This window comes from Artemia sp. Qi Xiang Cuo, chromosome 7 (genome assembly GCF_049724085.1).
Source record: "Artemia sp. Qi Xiang Cuo chromosome 7, ASM4972408v1, whole genome shotgun sequence".
Taxonomy (NCBI): domain Eukaryota; kingdom Metazoa; phylum Arthropoda; class Branchiopoda; order Anostraca; family Artemiidae; genus Artemia; species Artemia sp. Qi Xiang Cuo.
In genome coordinates, this window is record NC_142800.1 from 78,991,920 (window position 1) to 79,015,102 (window position 23,183).

General features: G+C 36.4%; 1 protein-coding gene across 3 annotated transcripts in view; it reads left to right on the forward strand.

Moving 5' to 3' along the window:
* Nucleotides 1–23,183, forward strand: part of mv (lysosomal-trafficking regulator mauve) — a 329,493-nt gene that overhangs the window by 17,625 nt on the left and 288,685 nt on the right. For all 3 annotated transcript variants that reach the window (XM_089092605.1, XM_089092607.1, XM_089092608.1), the window contains exons 3-5: nt 2,320–2,479; nt 10,319–12,423; nt 17,663–17,799. In XM_089092605.1, the coding sequence (XP_088948731.1) occupies nt 2,320–2,479; nt 10,319–12,423; nt 17,663–17,799 (2,402 nt within the window). The remainder of the gene's footprint in view (nt 1–2,319; nt 2,480–10,318; nt 12,424–17,662; nt 17,800–23,183) is intronic.

A 23,183-nucleotide genomic window follows, 5' to 3' on the forward strand; every position in this document is an offset into this window, starting at 1 on the left:
ATTTGTTATTGGGAAGTATGCATACATATTTAGGATGGGGAGGAGAGGACGAATTTTCCGAGTGGAGAGGGAAGTTTCCGGAGGGTGAACTTTTCAGGAGGAATTTTACACTGGGGGAATTTGCCAGAATACCTATACGAAATTTCTTTATATGTCTTGCTTTCTCTTTACCGATTCAATTTTACATGTGAAGATGTTAAGGGTAATTTTCCGGGGTAAATTTTCGCCAGGATTGAATTGTCCAGAGGATAATTCAGTGGGGAGGGGGATTTTTCCGTGGAAGTGTAGCCAGACATTTTGGCGTTTTTTTTTTGTTTTTTTTTTTTAAACGATCTGAATTTAAATTAAAAAAACGAGTTTTTTCAACTGGACGTAATGAGCAACATTAAAACTTAAAACGAACAGAAATTATTACTTATATTAGGGGAGTTGCCCCCTCATTAACACCTCGCTCTTTACGCTAAGGTAAAGAGCGACTGCTTTTCAGAGCGACTGCTGAAACACAAGGTCCGTTTAATTAGAACAATAAGAAGTTTTTTTAAGTGCTAAGAAACTTTAGCGTAAAGAGCGAGGTGTTGAGGAGGGGGTAACCCCCCTAATATACGTAATAATTTTTGTTCGCTTTAAGTTTTAATGTTGCTCCTTACTTCAGTTGAAAAAACTTGTTTTTAAATTTAATTGTTTAAGAGACTTAGCGATCAGAAGCTTTTTATGGTGAGCTAGGGGACTAATTCCCTAAAAAGTCAGTTTTTGTTTTGTCGCCAATCTCTAGTTCTCTGTATTGAAGAAAAAAGCATGAATTCTCTTAGAATTTTACTAAAAAGTAAAAATGTTATCTGGCACCTCTACCGACGAGACTCGTTTTGTTTGCAAGACTTTTGCATTGGGTCTTGGTAAATTGGTTACAGAGGTGTATTTTGCATCTTCACTATATTTTTTGCTGTGTTTGTCCTATAAATGGGACAAATGTAGCAGTAGGATTGTATCGAAGTGCTGTTTTTACTTCTATTTACTTCAAAAAAATATGTATGTTTAAGAAAGTATAGCTATAACTAATATGTAAAATATACTTGTGCGTCAAACGGTTTATGGCAACGTTCGTGGTAACGGGGCTGGCTCTTGTCCATCCCTCGCTCCTTACGCTAAAGTTTGACTTTTTGTCCCAATTCTTTAAAAACGACTCCTGAAACACAAGGGCCATTGAATTTGAATGAAAGGTATTTTAAAGAACTTCAAGACTTTAGTGTAAAGAGTGAAGGTTGAGGCAGGGGCAGTCTCCCCCATATACAGAATAATGTCTGTTTTCTAGGTGTTAATGTTGCTCCTTACTTTCATTCGGAAAAAGCTTTTTGGTTTAGTTTAATAACATAAAAAATTATGGAAAAGTCAGAACAACTGTAGGATTTAAAGGGAGACCAGGCATGGACATCCTGTGCATGTGTCCCTTATAGTCCATTTAGAAAACGCAGTAAGGGCTATCTAACTCTAACTCGTGTCAGCTGGGGTAATTCAAAATGCGTTGTGTGGTAGTTCTTCCATTAAAGGCTATCTAACTCTACCTTAAGTCTGCTTTGGTAACTCAAAGGGCGGTGTGTGGTAGTTGCTCCGTTAATGGCTATCTAACTCTACTTCAGGTCAGCTTTGGTAACTCAAAAAGCGTTGTGTCGTAATTTTTCCATCAAGGGCTATCTAACTACCTCAAGTCAACTTTGGTAACTCAAAAGACGTTGTATGGTAGTTTTTCCATGAAGGGCTATCTAACTCTACTTCAGGTCAGCTTTGGTAACTTAAAAGGCGTTGCGTGGTAGTTTTTCCAAAGCTGAAACTCATGGAACTATTTTTGATTCATCTAAGCCATTTGCTTCTATCTTATTCGGTTCTCAAGGTAGCGAGAATTATTTTTAAAATGCTATTTATTCTGTTTTCTTATTCACAGATTTAATTGGGAAACGAACGTTTGATAGCAAATTGTTTTTGTCACATCTTAGATAGTAAAAACACTTTCCTAACACAACTCACTCGTCCTTAGCAACAGTCAAAATATCCTTGACACATTTTTCCGTTCTCTCCTCTCTTGTAGAATTTATGTTTTGCAAGATTTTACCCTTTGATGTATCATTGCCGAGAAATTAGCCAGAACAATTTTATCTATTCGCGCTACAATTTTGTTTGCCCCCGCACCCACTATCTCTCTTTTTCCAATTAAAATAATCCATTTTGTGCAATGATTCCAAAGATTCTTCCATCCTCTCACCAATGACGTGTCAGCCTTGGCATTGCTCTATGATTGATGTTGATTTAATAGATTTTTTTTTTCAGGATTCAAAACCTGTGCAATACCCTAGGATACCAGTTTATAAAAACGGTGCTTGGCATTTGTGCTGAAACTGATTCAAGTGATTATGATTCTGTACTAGATTACATGCTCAAAGGAGAAGGCTGGAAAATTATCAGCTGTATACTATGGAACAAGTTGGAGGTATTTTCTGAATTCTAAATGAGCCTTTTCAAGAAAAAATTTATAACTCCCATAAAAAGGAAACAAGGGAAAGTTACTTTGTTGGCTGATTCTTGGAGGGGAGAAATTTTTTTGGATTTGTTTTGTATATGTTTGAGCACGGAAAATATTTTCTCAAAATATTTGAGTATTTGTTTTGTTATGTTTTATATTAATTTCGGGTTTCATATTCATTTTTAAGAAATATCTATATGAATATAAATCTGCTGGAAAACGTATGAAAATACCATATAATTTTATAGTTAATTTGCTATTCTTTATACTAAGTCTTAGGGAATTGTCATATGTATATGCATTGATAAGAGTCAATCAAGCATCCTGGCTGTGCAATCTAAAGTTAGTAAAAATGGCATTAGTCGATTCGTCATCTGCGAGGCTTATGTTTCATATACACCTTTTTTTGAATATATTTACTTTTTTATGCGTGGACTCTGCCATGATTGGCTGACAACATGTATGTAAGTTTTTCTTTTGTTTTTCATGTTTTTGCTCTGTGTAGGCCCACTGGAGGCATTTTGGTTCTAAATATAGTTGAAAACTGAATTGTGAAAGTTGTTTTCTGACCCATTGTTGATGTTTTTGCTCAGTGATTCTTTAGAATTTTCCACAAGAACATTTCCTGTAGGGTAACTAGCAGCTCATTAACGAATGAAAGATATTTAACGTATACGGTATTATGATATCATATATTATTTATATATGTATGTTGGCTATTTCCATGTAGAGGAAATTATAAAAAATATTATAATATGTTTTATGCCGAGATGGCTATGGCACGTTTTGTGGATGAAGTATGACATATTATCAAAAATTGCTCTTTTTGGCCAACAGTCTAGAGCTAAACGAAAAGCAGGTCGTTCTCGGTTTGGATGGGAAGATGTTGTAAGCAAAGATTTAAGGGAAATGGGAGCATCCTGAGTGGGTGTAAAGAGGGAGGCTTTGAAAAGATTGGGATGAAGGAGGAGCTTACATATCTGTGTTGGCATCAGGTGACTTGGTGCTGCAGTGAGTTGTTAGTAGTGTTACTATGTTTCTAGTGAATTATTAATAGAGCAAAATAAAACATTTAAAAAATTAAAATAATAGTTTAATATTGTTTATTAATTTTTGAGGCTCTATTTTATCACCAGAAACTGTTCATAACTTGAAATTATGAGCAGTTTTACTCCTTCTTACAAGGCAGTACATACACAATACAGTATGCACGGGTAAGTCGACAGGAGTGATATTCGGGAAAAAACAACAACAACACAAATACAATAAAGTTAGACAATAAAAAACTCCAGAGGTATTTTGGGTCTAAAGGGGAAACTGAGCAGTGAAAGTTGTTTTCTAGCCGGTTGTTGAAGTTTTTGCTCAATAATTTTCTTTAGAGATTCCAACTAGAATATTTTCTGTAGGGTCATTAGCGTTTTATTTACGTTTATTATTGTATCATATATTATTTATATATATATATAGATAGATAGATATGTATTGCTACAAAAGCCTCTTCGGGCCATTGCAAAAGTAAAAAAAAACACTTGCGGACCTTAAAAATATAAATACATATGAATATACCTTAACATAATAATAACAGCAATAACAAAACCCAAAGAATGAGACAGATAATACCTTAATAATACACAATACTCACACATAAAAAATAATAATTATAAAGATAGTAACAACTCAAAACCTCACTAACCTAAATCTACTCACAATTCGTCAAAATAATTTTTTCTATGCCCCATGTCCACTAACAAATATACTCAACCTTTTAAAATCCTCAAAACTTCTACTTTTTAAAAATTATTCAAGCCAATCAATCTCTCCAAAATGCGTTGAAAACACCTTCCTCCTCGAATCTAAAAACTCCTTACATGTATCCATAAAATGGATAAGATATTCCTCCTCTCCTCACATAGGACACTGATAAGGATTATTTTTAGTCCTATAATCTCCAATGTATCGCCTCCTCTGACCAATACCCAAAATTTTACCACGGGTCGAAATTACTTATCTTACGTCTTCCCTACACATCCCTGCTTTAAAATAAACTTCCTCCTCCCAAGACTCCTTGGAGAGCCTATGCAACCTCAGGAACGCCCGAGGATAGCTTCTGATTCTGCCATCTTTGGAATTCCTGTTCTGTTACTCTTTCCTTAACCATTTTTGCAACTAGCCCCAGTTCCAAACCTAGCTCTTTCCCCTTATACTAATTCTCACTAAAGCCACATCTATCAAGAATCGCCTTGATATGGGTAGGCCAAGAAGTTTTCCTGCCATCAACTAGCATTTCCTCATATGCATTCCTTACTAACCTGCTGCTAGGCAGATTTATTATCATATCCCAATATTTTACAATCCACACTAACCTTCCCACCGTTAATGTTAACAAACATAAATCTCCCTTTAATACTATGTGGTTAAACTTATCACTAACCCCCAACAGCCGCTTGAAATACATGAGTTGCAACCGATGTACCTTATCGGCCTTCTCCATACCCCACACCTCTGTTAAATAAAGACATTACGGAATCTAGCTCGGTTGTGAATATGCTTTTCTCGAGCTTAAGGTATATCAGGCCTACTTTGAGAACATCACTCCATAAAACCAACCATATAGCTCTACTAGCAACTGAATCAATTTGTCCTTTCCACCTACCATTGATAGTTGACTTACATCCTAAGTCAAAAAAATATTCAACTTCATCAAGCACCTCGTCTCTTACACAGAACCTCTTCTTTATTATCACCATTTTGTCGGAACGCCATAACTTCGGACTTTGAAACATTTAGTACTGAACGATTTTCATCTAGGCATGAGGACACCATACCCAACAGTTTTTGAAGGTCGGGTCCATCTTTAGCTATCAACACTATATCGTCCGTGAATAACTGAGCAAATAGTTTCATTGCGGACAAACGTAGAGTTGGGACTCTCTTCCCTGCCGTATACTCTTCTATATCACATAAAGGGAAAATAACCTTGGTGAAATTCTACAACCGTGTTTAACCCCTGTACTACTGAAAAGTATCCTGGAATAAGCCTTAAATATTATGACAACAATCAAATACATTTTAACAACCAGACTTAAGAAACATTTTGGCAGCCCTAAATTTATAAGCCCTTCTGCTAGTAAATCACGTGAAACTTTATCGAACACACCTCTTATATCCAAAATAGCCAACCATTCCTTTTCCCCGTATATTTTTTATAAACCCATACAAGGTAAATGTCTAATCACCTATACTATAGTCCTCTCGGAATCTAATTGATTAAAATCGCCTGAATTTATCGAAATCGCCAAAATTTCTATTAACTTCATCGTTTCTTTTAGCCGAATATCTAATCTAGTCACTTACACTTCACAAAATAATATGCTAAGGCTATTTGCTGAGCCGATGCTTCAATAACTCTTTTGCGAAGCCAAGTCTCTTTCTTTGAAAAGTGGTAAAACTATTCCGCTGTTGATGCCAAACCAACTTACTAAGGACACTTGAAAATAACTTTGATAACAAAGGCAACATATATACCTTAGACTACTTCCAGAACCTTGTTGGGATGCCATCCACTCCTAGAGCTGGGTATCCTCTCATCTTTTTTTTTATAGCTAATTCCATGTTTCTTCACTTGTGAAAGGCTGAATTAGTTTATAATTTTCTTGCCTTAGAGGGAATTCTGTCAGGTTTTTGTCTATCACCCGTCGACTCATTTCCTTTCTTCCTGTCATCTTGCTTTCATTGAAATTTGGCCAAGTTTCCGCCGGTGGGATGCTAGTCTTATCATAAGAGTTTGTAACCGATTTTTTTTTCATTATTTTCCGAAACCCGTTTTGGTTTTTATCCCTGAATTCCTTTTTCAATCTCTCCGCTTCTTCCTCTTGAAATTTATGCTTCTTCATCTTCAGCAGTCTCTTATACTCTCTTCTTCTGCTTTTATACTTGTTATGGAATCATTATCTCCCCTGATAATTGTCTCGGTAAATCAAATGTTTGCCTCAACCCTGATGTTGCCCCCGGGCATTCGCCATTGAAAAAACTATTTAACTTCCGCAATTTTCCTGAACCACAGTAGCACCTCTGTCATACAAGCCATTGCTTAATACGTTTCTGTTCTATTTTTCTTTCATCTCCTGACAGTATAACCTTGATCTTATCCCCTTCCTAAAAACATATTAAAAATTAGGATAATAATTCAATGTTGTCTATCAGATTTTTGATGTCGTAGTTTATCATGGAAATTTGTTTATAACTTGAATTCATGGACATTTTTGCTGCTTTGAAATAATCGCTTTATATCGACGAACTTGGTCACTTTTAAGATGGTATTCACCATGGAGTGAAATTTTCTTGGAAACAGTCCTGACAGAGCCAATGTGAAACTCCCCTATTTCTTTATTTTCAATGCTATTTTTTATTTTGTTAGAGTTTTTTGAAATTACGTATGCATAAAAAAATTCAGTATGGAAAACTATGAATAAAAAAAAGTCATTCTTAAATAACAAGAAATTACAATCAGCAACTATCCTAAACTTAAAGCATGGTCAGTTAATACAAATCTTTAGAGATAACATTGCTTCATAATAAGTCAAGGTACTGCAAACGAACATGCACTTATTCTCTGCTAGGGAGAGGGCAACTTGGTAGTAACCTTCAAAGTGGTCTGTAGATAGGGTATCTTGAGGCTCCTAAAGGTCTCAAGAACTGTAGAAGTTCTTTTTGCACAAAATTTTCTTTAAGGATAGAGTTAGAGCTAATGTATTCTTACCGGAAGCCCATCAAGGGGGGTGGGTGGTAGGTATTTAAATTAGACAATATAGTATCTACCGGAGGGAGGCATTGGATCTCAATTTAACTTACTCAGATGTAACATCCAATGTCTAAGTTAGGCCTTTTTCAGAATCCAAGATTGCTGTAAACGTTGTCGGGGGAAAGGATACCTGAAGCCTGGTCAAAAAGCATATCCATTAGAGGGGGAAGTCAGATCCCAGCCAAACTTATTGCAAATAACGAGCTTGGCTCATAGCTTTAGTTGCGCCTTATTAATGCGTACAACTGATACAATCTGTGTGGAAGGGGAGGCTATAACAGAATATCGTTTTATCTGCCTAGTAATTAGATAGGACAGCAAAATCATAGGCTGCGCAGTAGCGCTGCCTAAACAAAAAGTGATACGGCTTCAATCTGTTTGAAGCCCCTATCAAATTCGTATGGAAGTGGTCGTTGAAGCTTCGGAGGTGGCTTATTCAATTTGTTTGAAAATTGAAAATTCTAGTGCCTTTTTTGAGAGTCTAAAGTGAGCTGACTTCACCTTTTTGCAAACTCTACCCCTTAGCTTCCTTAGGCATTGGATCAAAATTTTGAGGTTGCCATTTTGTTGAGAATAGTCAAAAAGTCCAATAACTTTGCCTCTGGGGATGATATGAGTATACACTGCCCCCGGGGCAAGGGCCTTAAAAGTTGCCCCTTTGATTTCCGTGGATTTTTCTCTGGGGCTAGATAATCATACATTTTGTTTGGAGGAAGGTAGAGGGCCTGAAAATGGGCTAAAAACTTCCTGTTCCTGATTAGTTGGTATTTCGAGCAAGGTCTTTCGGATTTTCTCTGTCCTTCGCTGTTGATTAGCTATCATTAGATAGCTAAAGATACCATTTTTGTTGTTGTTGGTGTTATCATAATTAAAAACACAGTAATCAAATAAAATTGTTTTCAGTAAAGAGCAAAGGACGATATGGCCTCTAGAAGGCTTAGAGCGTTTGCCGTAGTCCTGTTTTTGGTAATTTCTGTTCGTCAAGTTTGACTGTATTAATCACTGTTCTTGCTGTTCTGTTTGGTTCGTTGATATTAATTTCTGGTCGTTTTAAGCTTAAAGTACTATCTGGATTTATTTCTGCTCGTCTTTAGTTTATTATATTTCTTTACTTCTCTTTGAAAAATATCTTTTTTGGGAAAAAACTTTTTTAAAATTAATTTCTATCAATTTTAATTAACATTACATTTTCTATTGGTTAGTAAAAGGAATATTTGTAAAGTTATTTTTCTTTTTTCTGCTTAATTATTAAGATATTGGCGTTCTATTTATATTTTGAACAAAATTTTGGAGGAAATGTTAGTTTTTTTGCAAATGTTGTTTTTTTTCCTTCCCAGTCTTATGAAATAAATTATTTTTTTGGCCCCGGGGCATGATTTCCGAAAGTTTGAGCTAATGGGGCATTTAGAAACAAACATGACCATCTTTCCCTTTTTATTTTTTCTATGCGTAACATTGGGTAACTCGCATAATTTACGACCCTTGTCCCAGGGGGCGTGAGGGCCATGTTATCCCTGAAGTCATATTTGTTGAATCTTTCGACCATTTTGAATAAAATGGCTATCTTAAAATTTTTATTGGATGTCTTCAGAGATGTGGGGTTGGGTGAAAAAGCACGCGGAAGAGAGGCTGGTTGCCCTCTAATCACTTTCGACTGTTAGAAGGGCACTAGAACTTTGAATTTTTCGTCTTAATGACCCGTTTGTGTTCCTGAGATATCCCAGATACGGTATTTTTATAACCTAGGTGTTATAAACTAGTGTACTAGTTATAACCTACTAGTTATAACTAGTGTACTAGTTATAAACTAGGTGTTATAAACTAACCTAGGACTTATAAAAAAGACTAGAACTCTCAATCTCTGATGTAATGAGCACCCTCCGAAGTTATAACGACATTTTGACCACCTATGGACAAAACCAAGGGTGTAAACGATATTTACACCCTTCCCAAATCACAAAGGTTGGATCTGTTGTAGACACTGATAAGACGAAACCAAAGCTATGAGCCACACTCGTAGTTCTCATCAAGTTTGGTTGGAATTTGACATCCCCTTCCATTAGATATGATTTTGTACTAGGTTTCAGGTATCCCCCCTCCCTCCTGACAGAGTTTACACCAATCTTGAATTCTGAAAAAGGAATTACTTAGACATTCAGCGTTACATCTGAGTAAGTTAAATTGAATATAACACATCCCTCTGGTTGATACCCTGATGACTAATTTAGATACCTACCACCACCACTCTCTCCGCTTTGATGGGCATACGGTAACAAAATATTAGCTCAAACTCTATCTTTAAAGAAAATTTTGTGCCTAGAGAATTTTTAGAGTACTTAGGAGCAGTAAGAGTTTCAAGATACCTTGCCTCTAGATTCTTTGAAGGTTACTATCAAGTTGCCACCTCCCTAGCAAAGAAGAAGTGTAAGTCTATTTGCAGTACCTTGACTTATTATGAAACAATATTATCTCTAAAGATTTGGATTAACTGACCATGCTTTAAGCTTAAGATAATTGTTGATTGTACTTTCTTGTTTTTCAAGGTTTCATTTCTCTATTCACAGTATTCCATACTGGATTTGTTTCAGTCTTTAGTCAAGGACTCGAGCCTTATATGCATACAATATTATAAAACTCGAGCCTTATAGGCCATTGAAAAAAGGAATATGGGCTTTCCAGATTGACTCTGTCTGTGGTAAATCTAGAAGAGACACAAAATTTTCGATCCAAGGGCTGGAAAAGATCATATTTTGATCTAAATGAGTCCAACGTCAAAAAAGACAGAATCAGAGAATTAGGAGACTTTTTGCAAGCCAATGTCTCACCTTTTTTTTTACCAGTTATATAAACATTAGAGGTTTTCAAATTTTCTCTAGCCTCATGAAAGTGAAAAAAAAATAATCTATAGTTATACATTTTAGTAACGAAGACTAGGTTAGGCTTCAATTATATTAGGGTTGAGGCTTTCTAGCTTATATGCTTTCTTATTTTCTTATTTTTTTCAGGGATTAATATGCGTAACGGAGCTCTGCAATGTAATCTCATCTTTATTTCCAATTTGTCTATCAAAAATTGGACCAAGTCATAGCCTCGTGAATCCGCATCTACCAATTGTGACCTTGAGCAAAATTGAAACATGCTTTCAGTCACCAAAGAAAATAAGACAGCGTCAGCAGCGTATACGAAAAGCACGCGAAAAAGAGCGAGAAAACTCATCCGATAGTGAAGGAACAAACACAAAAAAGTCGAATTTAAGAATACGCTTTGATCGACGGGATTTTGAATACTTTAACAGGAATATGAAAAGCGAAGATTGTTTATCTGATTCAGAAAATGAAGATACGAATCTCAGTAGTGTTGCTGCAAAAAGAGGCAACGCTGTCCTAAATGAAGAGATATCAGCATATGAGATGTGTGATATTCTACTTGAAACCGCCATTGTGGCAATAATGAATGAGAAGCAGAAAAAAGTGAAGAATTACAATTTGCCTTTGCTATGTTTGAATTTTTCTTCTTCTCAGCTTCTCTTATGGGAGTTCCAAAATGCGTCTGAAGGATCTTGCAATCTTCATATTAAACTGCTAAAGCTTTTTTATGCTTGTTGCGACATGTTGTGCCATAATTCTAATATTTTCGAATGTGTGTATGAGAGCGGAATACTGCAGAAGCAAATAGATATGGTCTTTCAGGTGACTGAGTTTCTTGAAGAGCTTAATTTTAAAGATCTAGTTGTTGATACTGTTTGTGATGAAGGACAACCAGTGATAATTGAAAAATTGCAGATTTTCACTTCTGATTATATTATAGGTTTGTTTTTGATGCTAGAAAAGATAATCAATTCAAAATATGCCGGTGGAAATGTTAGAAAATTTGTTGATTTAGTTCACGATATTTTTCCCAGAAGTATGGATGTCCTTGAGCGTCTTTTAAAAGCAGATTATATGGAACAAAACGTCGGCTCGTTTGAACGACTGCTAAAGGCTTCTTCAAGTTTTATCAGTGCCTTGAAAAAATACAGAGACAATTTTGTTCACTCTCAACTTTGCCCCAAGAGTTTACATAAAAATTGTACGATCTTGTCTAGTCATCATCACGATATCTTTGGACAGCAGATACGTGCACTCAAGCTTGGAAACGCCAATTCGTGCGTTATCTCCTGGTGTGCCACTGCCCTCTTATCTGTCTTTGATAAATGTGATGAAAAATGGGGAGGGAAGGTTTTAAATGTATTGAGGAGCTGTGGCCTTTGCTGTTGTCTTGAAACAAAAACAGTGTTTGAAAACGTAATGAAAAAGATTCGTGAGGCGAAACCCGAAGGATTTGGTTACTTCCGGTTTCTTCTGTTTCTTGCACGTGAAACTGGTTTATGCTGTGATCCGAATCAGTCTTGTATTTCTTGCAAAGTTAATGGTGGACTTATCACCCCTGTCTTTGAATCTGAAGCAACTGAGAAAAAGGTTTCATTTGCAGAAAGATATTCTTTCTTTCAATCGTACTATGAATTAATCCTAGAATCTAATGATTCATTACTTTTGGCTGTTCTAGAGCATCTGAAGCAGTTTTCGCAAGAGGCCACGCAAGGGGTAAAACAGGGTCTAATTCTTCGTGTAATCCTACCATCATTGTCACACTTTAAAACTTTATATGTGAACTCAGGGAAGTACGAGTCAATTTTAGAGTTGCTTCTCTGCATCCTTGCTGTTGCCCTAAATTACGACATTATTCAAAGTGAGGAAATTGACTCGCATATATTCAACCGAATTTGTGACCTGCTTTTAAGACCCCAATTCAGTAAAAGCTGTGCCCGAATTTTACATTTGGCAACACTGTTAGAAGTGAGAAATGTAGATTTTGAAAATAGTCCCAAGCCCTATACTGAGCTGTTGTTGGCAATATCTGATTTTCACTTTACAAAATTAATTGAGGCTTTTGAGCACGAAGACGTTTCAATATTTTTCTATGAATTAAGTGGAGATCGATTGAAGCTAGGATCTGAAGATATTGGCTACAATTCTGATTATGAAAAACAAGAGAATAAAATTAAAGTCAAATTTGGTGCTATTCCAGAGGAAGATTCAGCCACCGAATCTGCTATTATACCTTCTGATCGGTAAGTAGATGACTTACAAGACCTTTTGTTTAATAAGGAGAGTATGTATTTTTTCACTTCTTGTTGGTTATTTAGAAAATCGCTTTTTTTCGAATTGCTGAAAAGAAAAAAAAAATCACACGTCCCTGTGTCAAAATGGTCTACTAATAGTTTGAAAGAAATATATATGGCAAATTACTGCAGATTCCTAGTAAAGGCCAAAAAGTTAGCCCTAGTCTGGTCATTCCAAAGTTGATTTTCTTATTGTTATTTTTTAATTTTTTTTTTGCAGACTGTTCTATTATTTGTGGTATTTTATGAGTGGATCCGCCTTTGTTTATTTAATAAAATAAAAACTTTTATTCGGCATAGGAGTACACATGTCCAACCTATAGGGGGGTGGGAGGATTTATACAGGGGCTTGTCCAATGTTTAAAATGCTATAAGTTTTTTCACGATTTGTTTTTAGTTCTGTTGAGCTCTAGTCTGGTGAGAAATAAAATGGTATTCAGTTTTTAGTGTTCACTTTCTTCCCCGACTTTTTTTTAATGTAGGTTAAACAATGTGATAGAAAATGAAGCGAAATTTGATTAAGTATGACTGAGAAAAGTGTTTTTGATCGAGTGGACGGATACAAACGAAAACCTTAACTAATAAATTTATGGTAAGATTGCCTGAAGAAATAAATGAAGATTATAGGTAAATGAGAAACAGAAAAAGTTTGTTGTGTAAAAGTGTGTCCACAAAAGTATACATTTTAACGATGGTTTGGCAGTGCTCTCTGCTCAAAAGATTATCTAGATTTAGATTGCGAAAGCCAATGTGAGAGTCTGAGAGTTTCTTATATTACATGATAAAGTGAATGTGATAATTCTTGTTATATCCAGTCATTAGGGACGAACAGGCGTTCATAAATGGAGATGTGAAAATAGAAAGTATTTTAATATAAGATTTAAATGCCCATAAAATGCACAGTGTATAAAATACAACATTATTTCTCTAGTAGTATTACCAAAGCAGTTGAACTGAGGGGGGGGGGGGACTAAAGCAGAAAAGCATTGGAGAAGTGAAAACGAGTGCACAGTTCACCGATTAATTTATTAAATAATAATAATAATTTTATTTTTGCCCGCTCATACAAAAAAAGAAGAGAAAAACGGAGTAATACAAACGAAGAAAAGGAAAAAAAGAACGCTCAGTATCAAAGAACAAAATTAACTAATAACCTCTTCATTCGCACTCGTAGATCAGATGTAGAGGCAAAAACTCGAACAATGTTTCCAACGCCTTTTTTCTGCACTTGTTTCAGTAACGACAATTGGTCTATATTTTGAGATCTCAGAACGAATGTGTTTCTCTCGTGGAGCTGGCATCGAAACAAAACTTGAGGTATTTGCAGTACACAGACCGGAGTTTTAGTTTGTCAGTTTGTGTGAACCAGTCCCATAGCTGAAATACATAAAGCAGGTGAAGGAGAGCAACCGCTGCGTAAAGCTTTACAAGAATCTTCCTGTTTAAGCTATATTTCAGAGAGACAAGCTTCCCGTAACTTGAACGAATACTCTTGGTAATTTTCTCGATTATTAGTAGACGAGAACTTCTGGCATCATGACCGTAGGTTATTCCCAGTTACTTCATGGTATTTCCGGGGAAAATTTTAATTTGTTCAACCGTCACATATGTAGGGCCACTACTTTGCTGCTTGCTTGCCGAGGGACAAAATTCCACAAACTCCGTCTTTAGCGCGTTGACACTTAGACCGATACTTTTGGAACCAGTGATCAGGCGGTCAATGTTTTCTTGTAAAGAAGTAAGGTTGCAGCTTAACATCAGCAGGTCGTCAGCATACGAAAGCAGGCTGAGATCGCGTAGATTGATGCTGAATCATCAGCAACGTTTTTTGTTTTTCCGGATGTCAAGGTATTAAATAGGATGATGCTTAATACAGATCCTTGACGAAGACCTCGAACAAGCCTAATCGGTCTGCTCAGGTGATCCCGTGTCAGTCTAACTTTCACAAAACTGCCTGAGTACTTAAAGATAAAAGTGCTACGACATGAGCATTCACACCATACTCGAGTAATTTCAGGAACACCTGAGACTGCACTACTGAATAGAATGCAGCTGAGATGTCTACGCTGCACATAAAGAGGGAGGATCCCATTCTGTGGGCTTTGTCAATAGCTTTCTTTAAAAGCCTATGTACAAACGCGCCACTCAGGTTCCGGCGGAGTCCGAACTAACGATAATCCAATCTACACTTTCCCGAAATTTCTGGAGGGAGAAGTAGCTCGAGGAATTTACTGAGAACACTTGAAACGGTAGTTGGTCTATATCCTGTGTACTGATTTTGATTTTTACCTTTTTTGGGGATATTTGACAGAACACCAGCACAAAATGAACTGGGGACTACATCGCAATCGACACACATCTGGAACAGAAAAGCGATATGCTCAAACAAGAAGTCAATGCCATGCCTTAGGTTATTCAGACAAATACTATCGAGACCAGGTGCCTTTCCGCGTTTTAATTTACAAACTGTTTTAGCTGCAGCCGATTTAGATATAACAAAGGTATTTCGCACTTTTAATAAAGTTTTGAGTTTTTCCCTTAAGCATTTATAAGAATCCCGTTCAAGCTTGGGGTCTTTGGAACCAAACACTGTAGAGTAATGCCTTAACCACTCCTCTTCCGGAATGTCAAATGAGCACGTTTTTCCACTGGTCTGGGATCTCTTGAAGAACTTCCACATCACTTTCGGGTTTTTTGAGGCTTGCTCTGGAACCTTATCAGCATCTTTGCTTTTCAGTTTTTCCGTTAGATTCAGGAAATTCAATTTTTATTGAGTTTGAAAAAATTAGGTAATCGAAGAACTTTTTCCAAATAAAATCAGATTCAGAATCATAGATATGATCAAGCATTGAATTCTGCAAACTTCTGGACGTGGCAGAATGCATAATCAGTTAAAAATGTGAATTTGGTCGTAATAAAAGTTTTTCTGTCCTTAAACATGTCATCATTAACATCCAACGTGGCAAGTTTTCTCGGAGAAATGATTGTCCCCTCTGTAAATTTCATTTTTTAAATATCTGCAATCCTGCGGTATTAATGTCCGGGTTGCAGCGGTAGCTTGTAGCCTAGTAAGAGACGATTTCAACAAAAGGCGACAATTTTGATGTCATTCAATAGCCGAGACTCAGTTGTATCTCTCTACCAAATTATATTTTAAAATTTGTTTTGCGTTTTGGATTGAAAAAATGCGTCGAAAACGTGGAAAAATAGATGAATTTTCGTATTATTAAGTAAATTTTGTTGATTCTCCCCCCAAAAGTCTCAGCAATGTCTTTCTTCTGGCTTGGTGAATAAACGGATCTTAATCCAATGAATATAGAATCCAATTGATGCGAGTAACTCGTCCTCTTGGTGTAAGGTACAGTGAATGGCTTGTCGCAAAATTGCATGTTTCACAGGGAACGTAAGCCTCGAATCAAATGACAATCGTTGCTTATAATTGAAATTAGAGGGTGCATTTATACTATATCCTCTGCAATATAGTTATACTATGGTATAGTGTACTATAGTCTATAGTATAGTATACTGTACAGTTTTACTGTTACTAATGACAAGTGAAAACAAAAAAATTACGTTTTTCTGAAAGCCGAAAATATTCTAGACAGGAGGTTTCACAATCCTCATAGCCGTTGATGCAAGGATTACGGAGGAGGGGATCAGCAGGAGAGGCAAGTGTATTTTTAGGTTACTATTTTAGTTTTTGTCGGTAATCCTTTCGGCTTATTTCAGTGGAAGATCCCCCCCCCTCCTTGAGAAGGTAGGGTTATATTAATTAACTGGGTATTATTAAGAAACTTTGAGTGAAGATTGAACTGTTGACATACCATTTAATACAGGATATATAAACATGCAGAATAATGAAACCCCTCTATAGGAAAGGTGATAAGAGTGTGTGTAGTAATTATAGAGACATTAACTTGATTTCTGTAGGAAACAAATTATTAGGTATGATGATACTTTTTAGACTTAGAGATACTATAGATAAAGCCTTAAGAGACGAATAGCGTATTTTTAGGAAGGGTAGAGGATGTGGTGACCAAATTTTCACTCTTAGATTAATTATTGAGAAGTGCCTGAGTCATTAAACGCCTTAAGTTTTCAGTCTTATAGATTATGAGCAAGCGTTTGATTCAACTGATAGAAGAGCTTTAGCGAAGGTCCTATCCTAGTATGGTATATCAGATGAATGCATTAAAGTTATAAATGGTCTGCACAAGAATAACACTGCTGCGGTTAAGGTCGGAAATGAGGTTAGCAGCTGGTTTTGTATTAAATCAGGAGTTAAACAGGGTTGTGCACAAGAAAGACAATGGGGACCACAGAATCAAATGGGGAGGAAAAACTCCTGGACTTAGATTATGCTGATGATTTAAGCATCCTAGATGAAAGTGAGATGAAAGGTTTTTTCACAGTTGAATAAAGTTTGGAAGAATGGCAAGATATGTCTATGAATCAAGATTAGAACATTGTAAACTACAGTGATGACAGTGGTCAACTATGGTTCTGAAGCGTAGGCGCCCTGGAAAACAGAGGGGGATTTGCAAAGTGTTCCAGAAAAATAACGTACGGATTGTTTTGGGTACTCGACTGACTGACCATAGCTCAAACAGTAAGTTGCACTAAAAATGTGATTGAATCGCGCTTTCTAGGGCTATAATGAAAGAAAGGATGAGAAGGCTAGGACATGTTCTGCAGACTAAGGATGACAGGTTGCCAAAGATTGTCCTTATCGACTACCCATCTAGGGCCAAACGAAAAGCAGGTCGTCTCCGAATGGTGTGGGAGGATGTCTTAAGGAAAGATCTAAGGTAAATGGGAACTTCTTGGGAGGGTGTACAGAAGGAAGCTTTGAATAGATCGGGATGAGCGTAGGAGCGTGCGTAGCTGTGTTGGCCTCAGGCGGCTTGATGCTGAGTAAGTTGTTAGTAGTAGTAGTAGTGTACTAGATCTTCTCTGATCATTTTAAACTCTAACCTTAAAGTTCCGATAAGAATCTTTCCGTTTCTTTTCTTGCCTTAAACTGATTTTTAGTTCAATCGTAAACGATTACTATTATCGTCATTTTTTGAAATAGAATGCTTTTGCGAAACAAAGAGGCTACTGAATTGAACAGCGAAAACTATTTCACTAGCTTTTATTACTTTTTGTGCGTCACGAAACTTATAAAACTAATTCAGCTTGTTTTTAGTGAGTTGTCCGAACACGAATCCCAGCCAGAGCAAGAAGAGGCCGAGAAAAAGGCCATGCCTATTCTCTACTTCAATCCAGATGCCTTGCACCTCACTTTTGTTGATCATTTAAGAGTGGCGGGTGCCGTTTGGGAAGGTAAAGAATCTCTAATGTTCTTTTTTATAATTAAGCATAAAAAAAATGAAGTTAAAAAAAGTTAAGAGCGATATTAAAATTTAAAATGAATGGAAATTATTCCCTAAACGGGGGGAAGGGAATTTCCGCTCCTCAACTTACTGCTTTTTACGGTGAAGTATGCGTTTTTGTTATCAATGCTTTAAGAAAGACTGACAAAGCAGAAGAGCAACTGGAATGGAATGAAGACAATTTTCCAAAATGTCTCAAGAATTTAAGCGTTTGCTGATGAGTATTTGCTTGGAACAACACAATTTTCACTGGAAATATTTTAAAGACAATTGGTCATACGTTTAGTCTTAGATACTTTTAAATTAGCGCTACAGAATTTTAGCGTAAATAACAGAAGATGAAGAAAAGGAAAATGAAATAATTTCCGTTCGCTATAAATTTGTTTTGTCAATATTTGGATTTATTTGAAAAAAGGTGTTTTTTTAGGCTCATAAAGCTTCACATCCTACTTTTTATTGTATTACTTACACCATTGTAGGCTATAATGTGAAACCATTTTGATACTTTTTATCAAAATGTTGTTACAACTACTACTGATATTATTACTTCTACCCCCTGACAATACGCCCCCCCCCGTGTAAATTACCTCCCCATGGAAAATACCCTCTCCCGGAAAATAACCTCCCCCTGAGGAAAATATTTCCCCCGATGAAAATATCCCACCCCCCGAAAATAACCCCCGTGGAAAATATACCCCCCCCCCTCCGTGGAAAATAAGGCTTTCCAAATTTGAGGATTTTATTTGAGTTTTTTTTCCATAGGGTGAAGGAGTTTTGTTACTTAAGTATTATACGCCACTCACTCAAGTTTACGCTGTGTAAAACTCGAGAACAAGCCGGTTTCTTCGTTAGTTTTTTTCAGCTTAGTGCGGGATAAGACAAAGACAAGTGACAGAATAGATGGGACATATATCATTTGGGCTATATGTTTGCACATAATGGTGGGGGGGGTAAATTATTTGGACAGTTTGAAGTCAGAAAACCAATCTACTTAATACTATGCAGAATAATTGTACCTAACACATTTTGCATGCAGGCCCGCTATACTCTACCTCCTCCACCGCCCCCCCCCTAATGTGCAAATATATAACCCAAATTTGTTTCTAAAATAACGAAGAAACTAGCGAACACAGTATCATAGGCAGTGGAAACGCGCTGCCTAAGTAAAGAACGATGTTGGCACAATGTATTATTTATTTATTTTTTTGTTCTAGACCAGGGCACTTTATATCGAAGGAGTTGTCGTAGAAACTTCGAAAAGGGCTCATTCGATTGGAAATTGGAGTGGCTAGTGCCCTTTTTAATAGTCAAAAGTGATTGGAAGGTGACTAACACCCCTTCTTCGCCCACCATATCCCCAAACACATCCAATCAAAATTTTGAGATAACCATTTTGTTCAGCGTAGTCGATTTCCAAATAGAAATTATGTTTCTGAGGAGGACACTCCCTCACAGCCCTAAGGGCAAGGGTTGTAAGTTATGCCCTGAGGACATATAAGATTTTTATAGAAAGTGTAGTCGTAAAAACTTCAAAAAAGGCTCATTCGTTTGGAAATTCAAAGGGCTAGTGCCCTTTTTAATAGTCGAAAGTGATTGGAGGAAAACTAACCCCCTTCTCACGCCCACCTATTCCCCAAACACATCCAATCAAAATTTTGATAATGCCATTTTTTTCAACGTAGTTGAAATTTCTAAAAATTAGGTATTTGAGGATTACAACCCCCCCCCCACAGCCCTCAGGGCAAGGGTTATAAGTTTTGGCCTGGGGGCATATAAGGGTTTTATAGAAAGCGTTGTCGTAGAGACTTCAAAAAGAGCTTGTTCCATTAAAGATGGTAATGGCCAGTGGCCTTTTTAGTTGTCGAAAGTAATTGGAGGGTAACTAACCCCCCTCTCACGCCCACTATTTTCCCGAACACATACAATCAAAATTTTGAGAGAGCCATTTTTTCAACGTAGTTCAAAGTTCTGGAAATTACGTCTTTGAGGATGACAACCCCCACAGCCCTCAGAGCAAGGGTTGTAAGTTATGCCCTGGGGGCATATGAGGTTTTCATAGAAAGCGTTTTCGTAAAACTTCAAAAATTTTCCCATTTTAATCGTTGAAAGTAATTGGAGGGCAACTAACCGCCCTCTCACGCCAACCATTTCCCTGAACACATCCAATCAAAATTTTGAGGTATTCATTTTATTCAGCGTAGTTAAAAGTTCTGGAAATTAGGTCTTTTAGGATGACAACCCCCTCAGAGCTATCAGGGCAAGGGCTGTAAGTTATTCCCTGGGGGTATATATGGTTTTTATAGAAAGTTTTGTCGTAGAAACGACAAAAAGGGCTCATTTGATTGGAAATTGAAAGGGCTAGTGCCCTTTATAATAATCAAAAGTGAATGGAGAGCAAATAACCCCCTTCTCACGCCCACCATTTCCCCAAGCACATTCAATTAAAATTTTGAGATAGCAATTTTCTTCAACGTAGTTGAAAGTTCTGGAAATTATGATTTTGAGGATGACAAACTCCCCAAACTCCTCAGGGCAAGGGTTGTAAGTTGTGTCCTGGGGGCACATAAGGTTTTTATAGAAAGCGTTTTCGTAGAGACTTCAAAAGGGCTCATTCGATTTGAAGTTGAAAGGGCTAGTGCCCTTTTTAATAGTTGAAAGTGATTGGAGGGCAACTAACCCCCCTCTCACGCCCACCATTTCTCCAAGCAATCCAATCAAAATTTTGAGATATTTGTTTGTTCAACGTGGCTGAAAATTCTGAAAATTAGGTCTTTGAGATAATATCCCCCATCCCCACGGTAAGGGTTGTAAGTTATACCGCGGGGCAAGGGTTGTAAGTTATGCCTTGGGGCCATATACGGTTTTTATAGATAGCGTTGTCATAGAAACTTCAAAAAGGGCTCACTGAATTGGAAACTGAAAGGGCTAGTGCCATTTTTAATAGTCGAAAGTAATCAGAGCGAGAATCGCCCCCCCCCCCCCCAACGCCAATCCCCAAACATTTCCGATCAACATTTTGATATGGCCATTTTGTTCAACGTAGTTGAAAGATCTGGAAACTATGTCTTTGAGGATGACAACCCTCCCCCCATAGCCCTCATGACAAGGGTCGTAAGTCATGCCCTTGGGACATATAACTTTTTTATAGAAAGTTTTGTCGCGAAAGCTTCAAAACAGCTCATTCGATTGGAAATTGAGAGGACTAGTGCCTTTTTTTTTAGTCGAAAGTGATCAGAGGGCAAATGTCTCCCTCCATGCCTATCATTTCCCCAAACACTTCCAATCAAAATTTTGACATAACCATTTTGTTAAGCCTATAAAAAAGGTCTGGAAATTATGTCTTTGAGGATAAAAAATCCCCCCAGCCCTCAGAGCAAGGGTTGTGAGTTGTGCCCTGGGGACATATAGGGTTTTTATAGAAAGTGTGGTCATGTAAACTTCAAAGGAGGCTCATTGGATTGGTAATCAGACGCCCTAGTGCTCTTTTTAAGAGTCAAAGTGATCAAAGGGCAGCTACCCTCTCAACTTTCCCTCACATTGTCCCGAAATGCGTCTAATAGAAATTTTGAGATAGCCATTCTATTCAAAATAGTCTAAATATCATATAACAAGGCTTCATCAAATATCATATAACAAATATAATTTGTACTTTACTGAAAAAAATTCTTTGAAATGTTTTCACTTGTAACTTTAAGAAAACAAAAATTAATTAAGATATTAAGCAATAAATATCCGCATATGTATATTAAGCTGACAATGCACATTTTTTCAGTAAATTAATTTGAATTTTTTTCAGTAAAGTACAAATTATATTCTGGCTTTCAGAAAGCATAGGGTTTAGAACCCTACTCAGATTAATTTCTGCTCGTTTTGACTTTGACTTATTTTAATTTTTGTTTTTTTTTGGGTTTCATTTATTTATTGATACTTATTTATGGTAGTTGTATGCTTGGTAAATTAGTTGATTCTATTTTTGTTCATATTTGGTTTAATGGAGTTCTTTACTTTTTTTTGAAAAACTAGTTTTGTGCAAAAAGTTTTTTTGATTAATATAAACAATAGATTATATTATCTTTATACAGTGCTAGCGAAGAAACCGGTTTGTTCTCGAGTTTTACACGTCGTAGACTTGAGTGAGTGGCGTATAATACACAAGTACCGGAATTTTTCATGCAGAGAGAGAGCCGGATTTCCCGGTATTATTTAAAAACGATCATAAATTTAATTTTAAAAAAGAACTAGTTTTTTCTACTGGAAGTAAGGAGCAACATCAAAACTTAAAACGAACAGAAATTATTATGCATATGAAACGAGCTTCCCCTTCCACAAGACCTTGCTCTTTACGCTAAAGTTTTGACTTTTGTCCTAATTTTTTAAGAACAATTCGAAACACAATGGTCGTTTAATTAGAACAATAAGCTTTGTTCTAAAATTCTATAAACAACTTTAGCGTAAAGAGCGAGTTTTTGAGGAGGAGGCAACCCCTTTCATATACTTAATAATTTCTGTTTGTTTTAAGGTTTGAGGTTGCTCATTACTTTCAGTTGAAAAACTTGTTTTTTTTTTCATTTAATTACTTACAGATAGTATTTGTTAATGGAGAACATACGGAACAAGTTTTTTTTTTAAAGAAAAGTAAAGAGCCTCATTAAACCAAAAATGAGCAGAAATAAAGTCAAATAATCTTCAAAGTAAAAACTATGGAGTCTAATAGAAAAAAAAAACAACAAAATGATATAAAATATTTTTTCTATCAAAAAGAGCATGTCAAAAAAAATGAACAGAAATTATTATAAAAACCTTTTTCTACAAAACAAGTTTGTCAAAGAATAGGAAAGAGCCTCATTAAGCCAAAAATGAGTAGAAATAAATTCAAATAATCTTCCAAGCGTAAAAATACCACAAATATCCATCAATAAATGAATTAAACCCAAAACGAACAAAAGTTACAAGAAATAACCGATTCAAACTTAAAACAAACACTAATTAGCATGAGTAGAGCTGACAACCTCCACACCTCCTCAAGACCAGAACATAATTTGCACTTTTACTGAAAACAAAATACATTTTAAATATTTTCATTTTTTAACTTTAAAAAATAAAGAAGTATTAAAACTATAAGGAATAAATATCAGAATCAAGGAGGCACACTTGTGCCTCTATAAAGAGGCGACCCACCACAATGTTAAGCGATTTCAGGTCCTAGAGGTCGCAGAGAGACGGCAATAATCGCATTTTGTAGCCCAAGCTCAAACTAAGAAACTTGCAAAATTTCATCCTCCTCCGACTTTATCTTCATGGGGTAAACTGGGCCGGAAGTTTCGACTCTCCCAC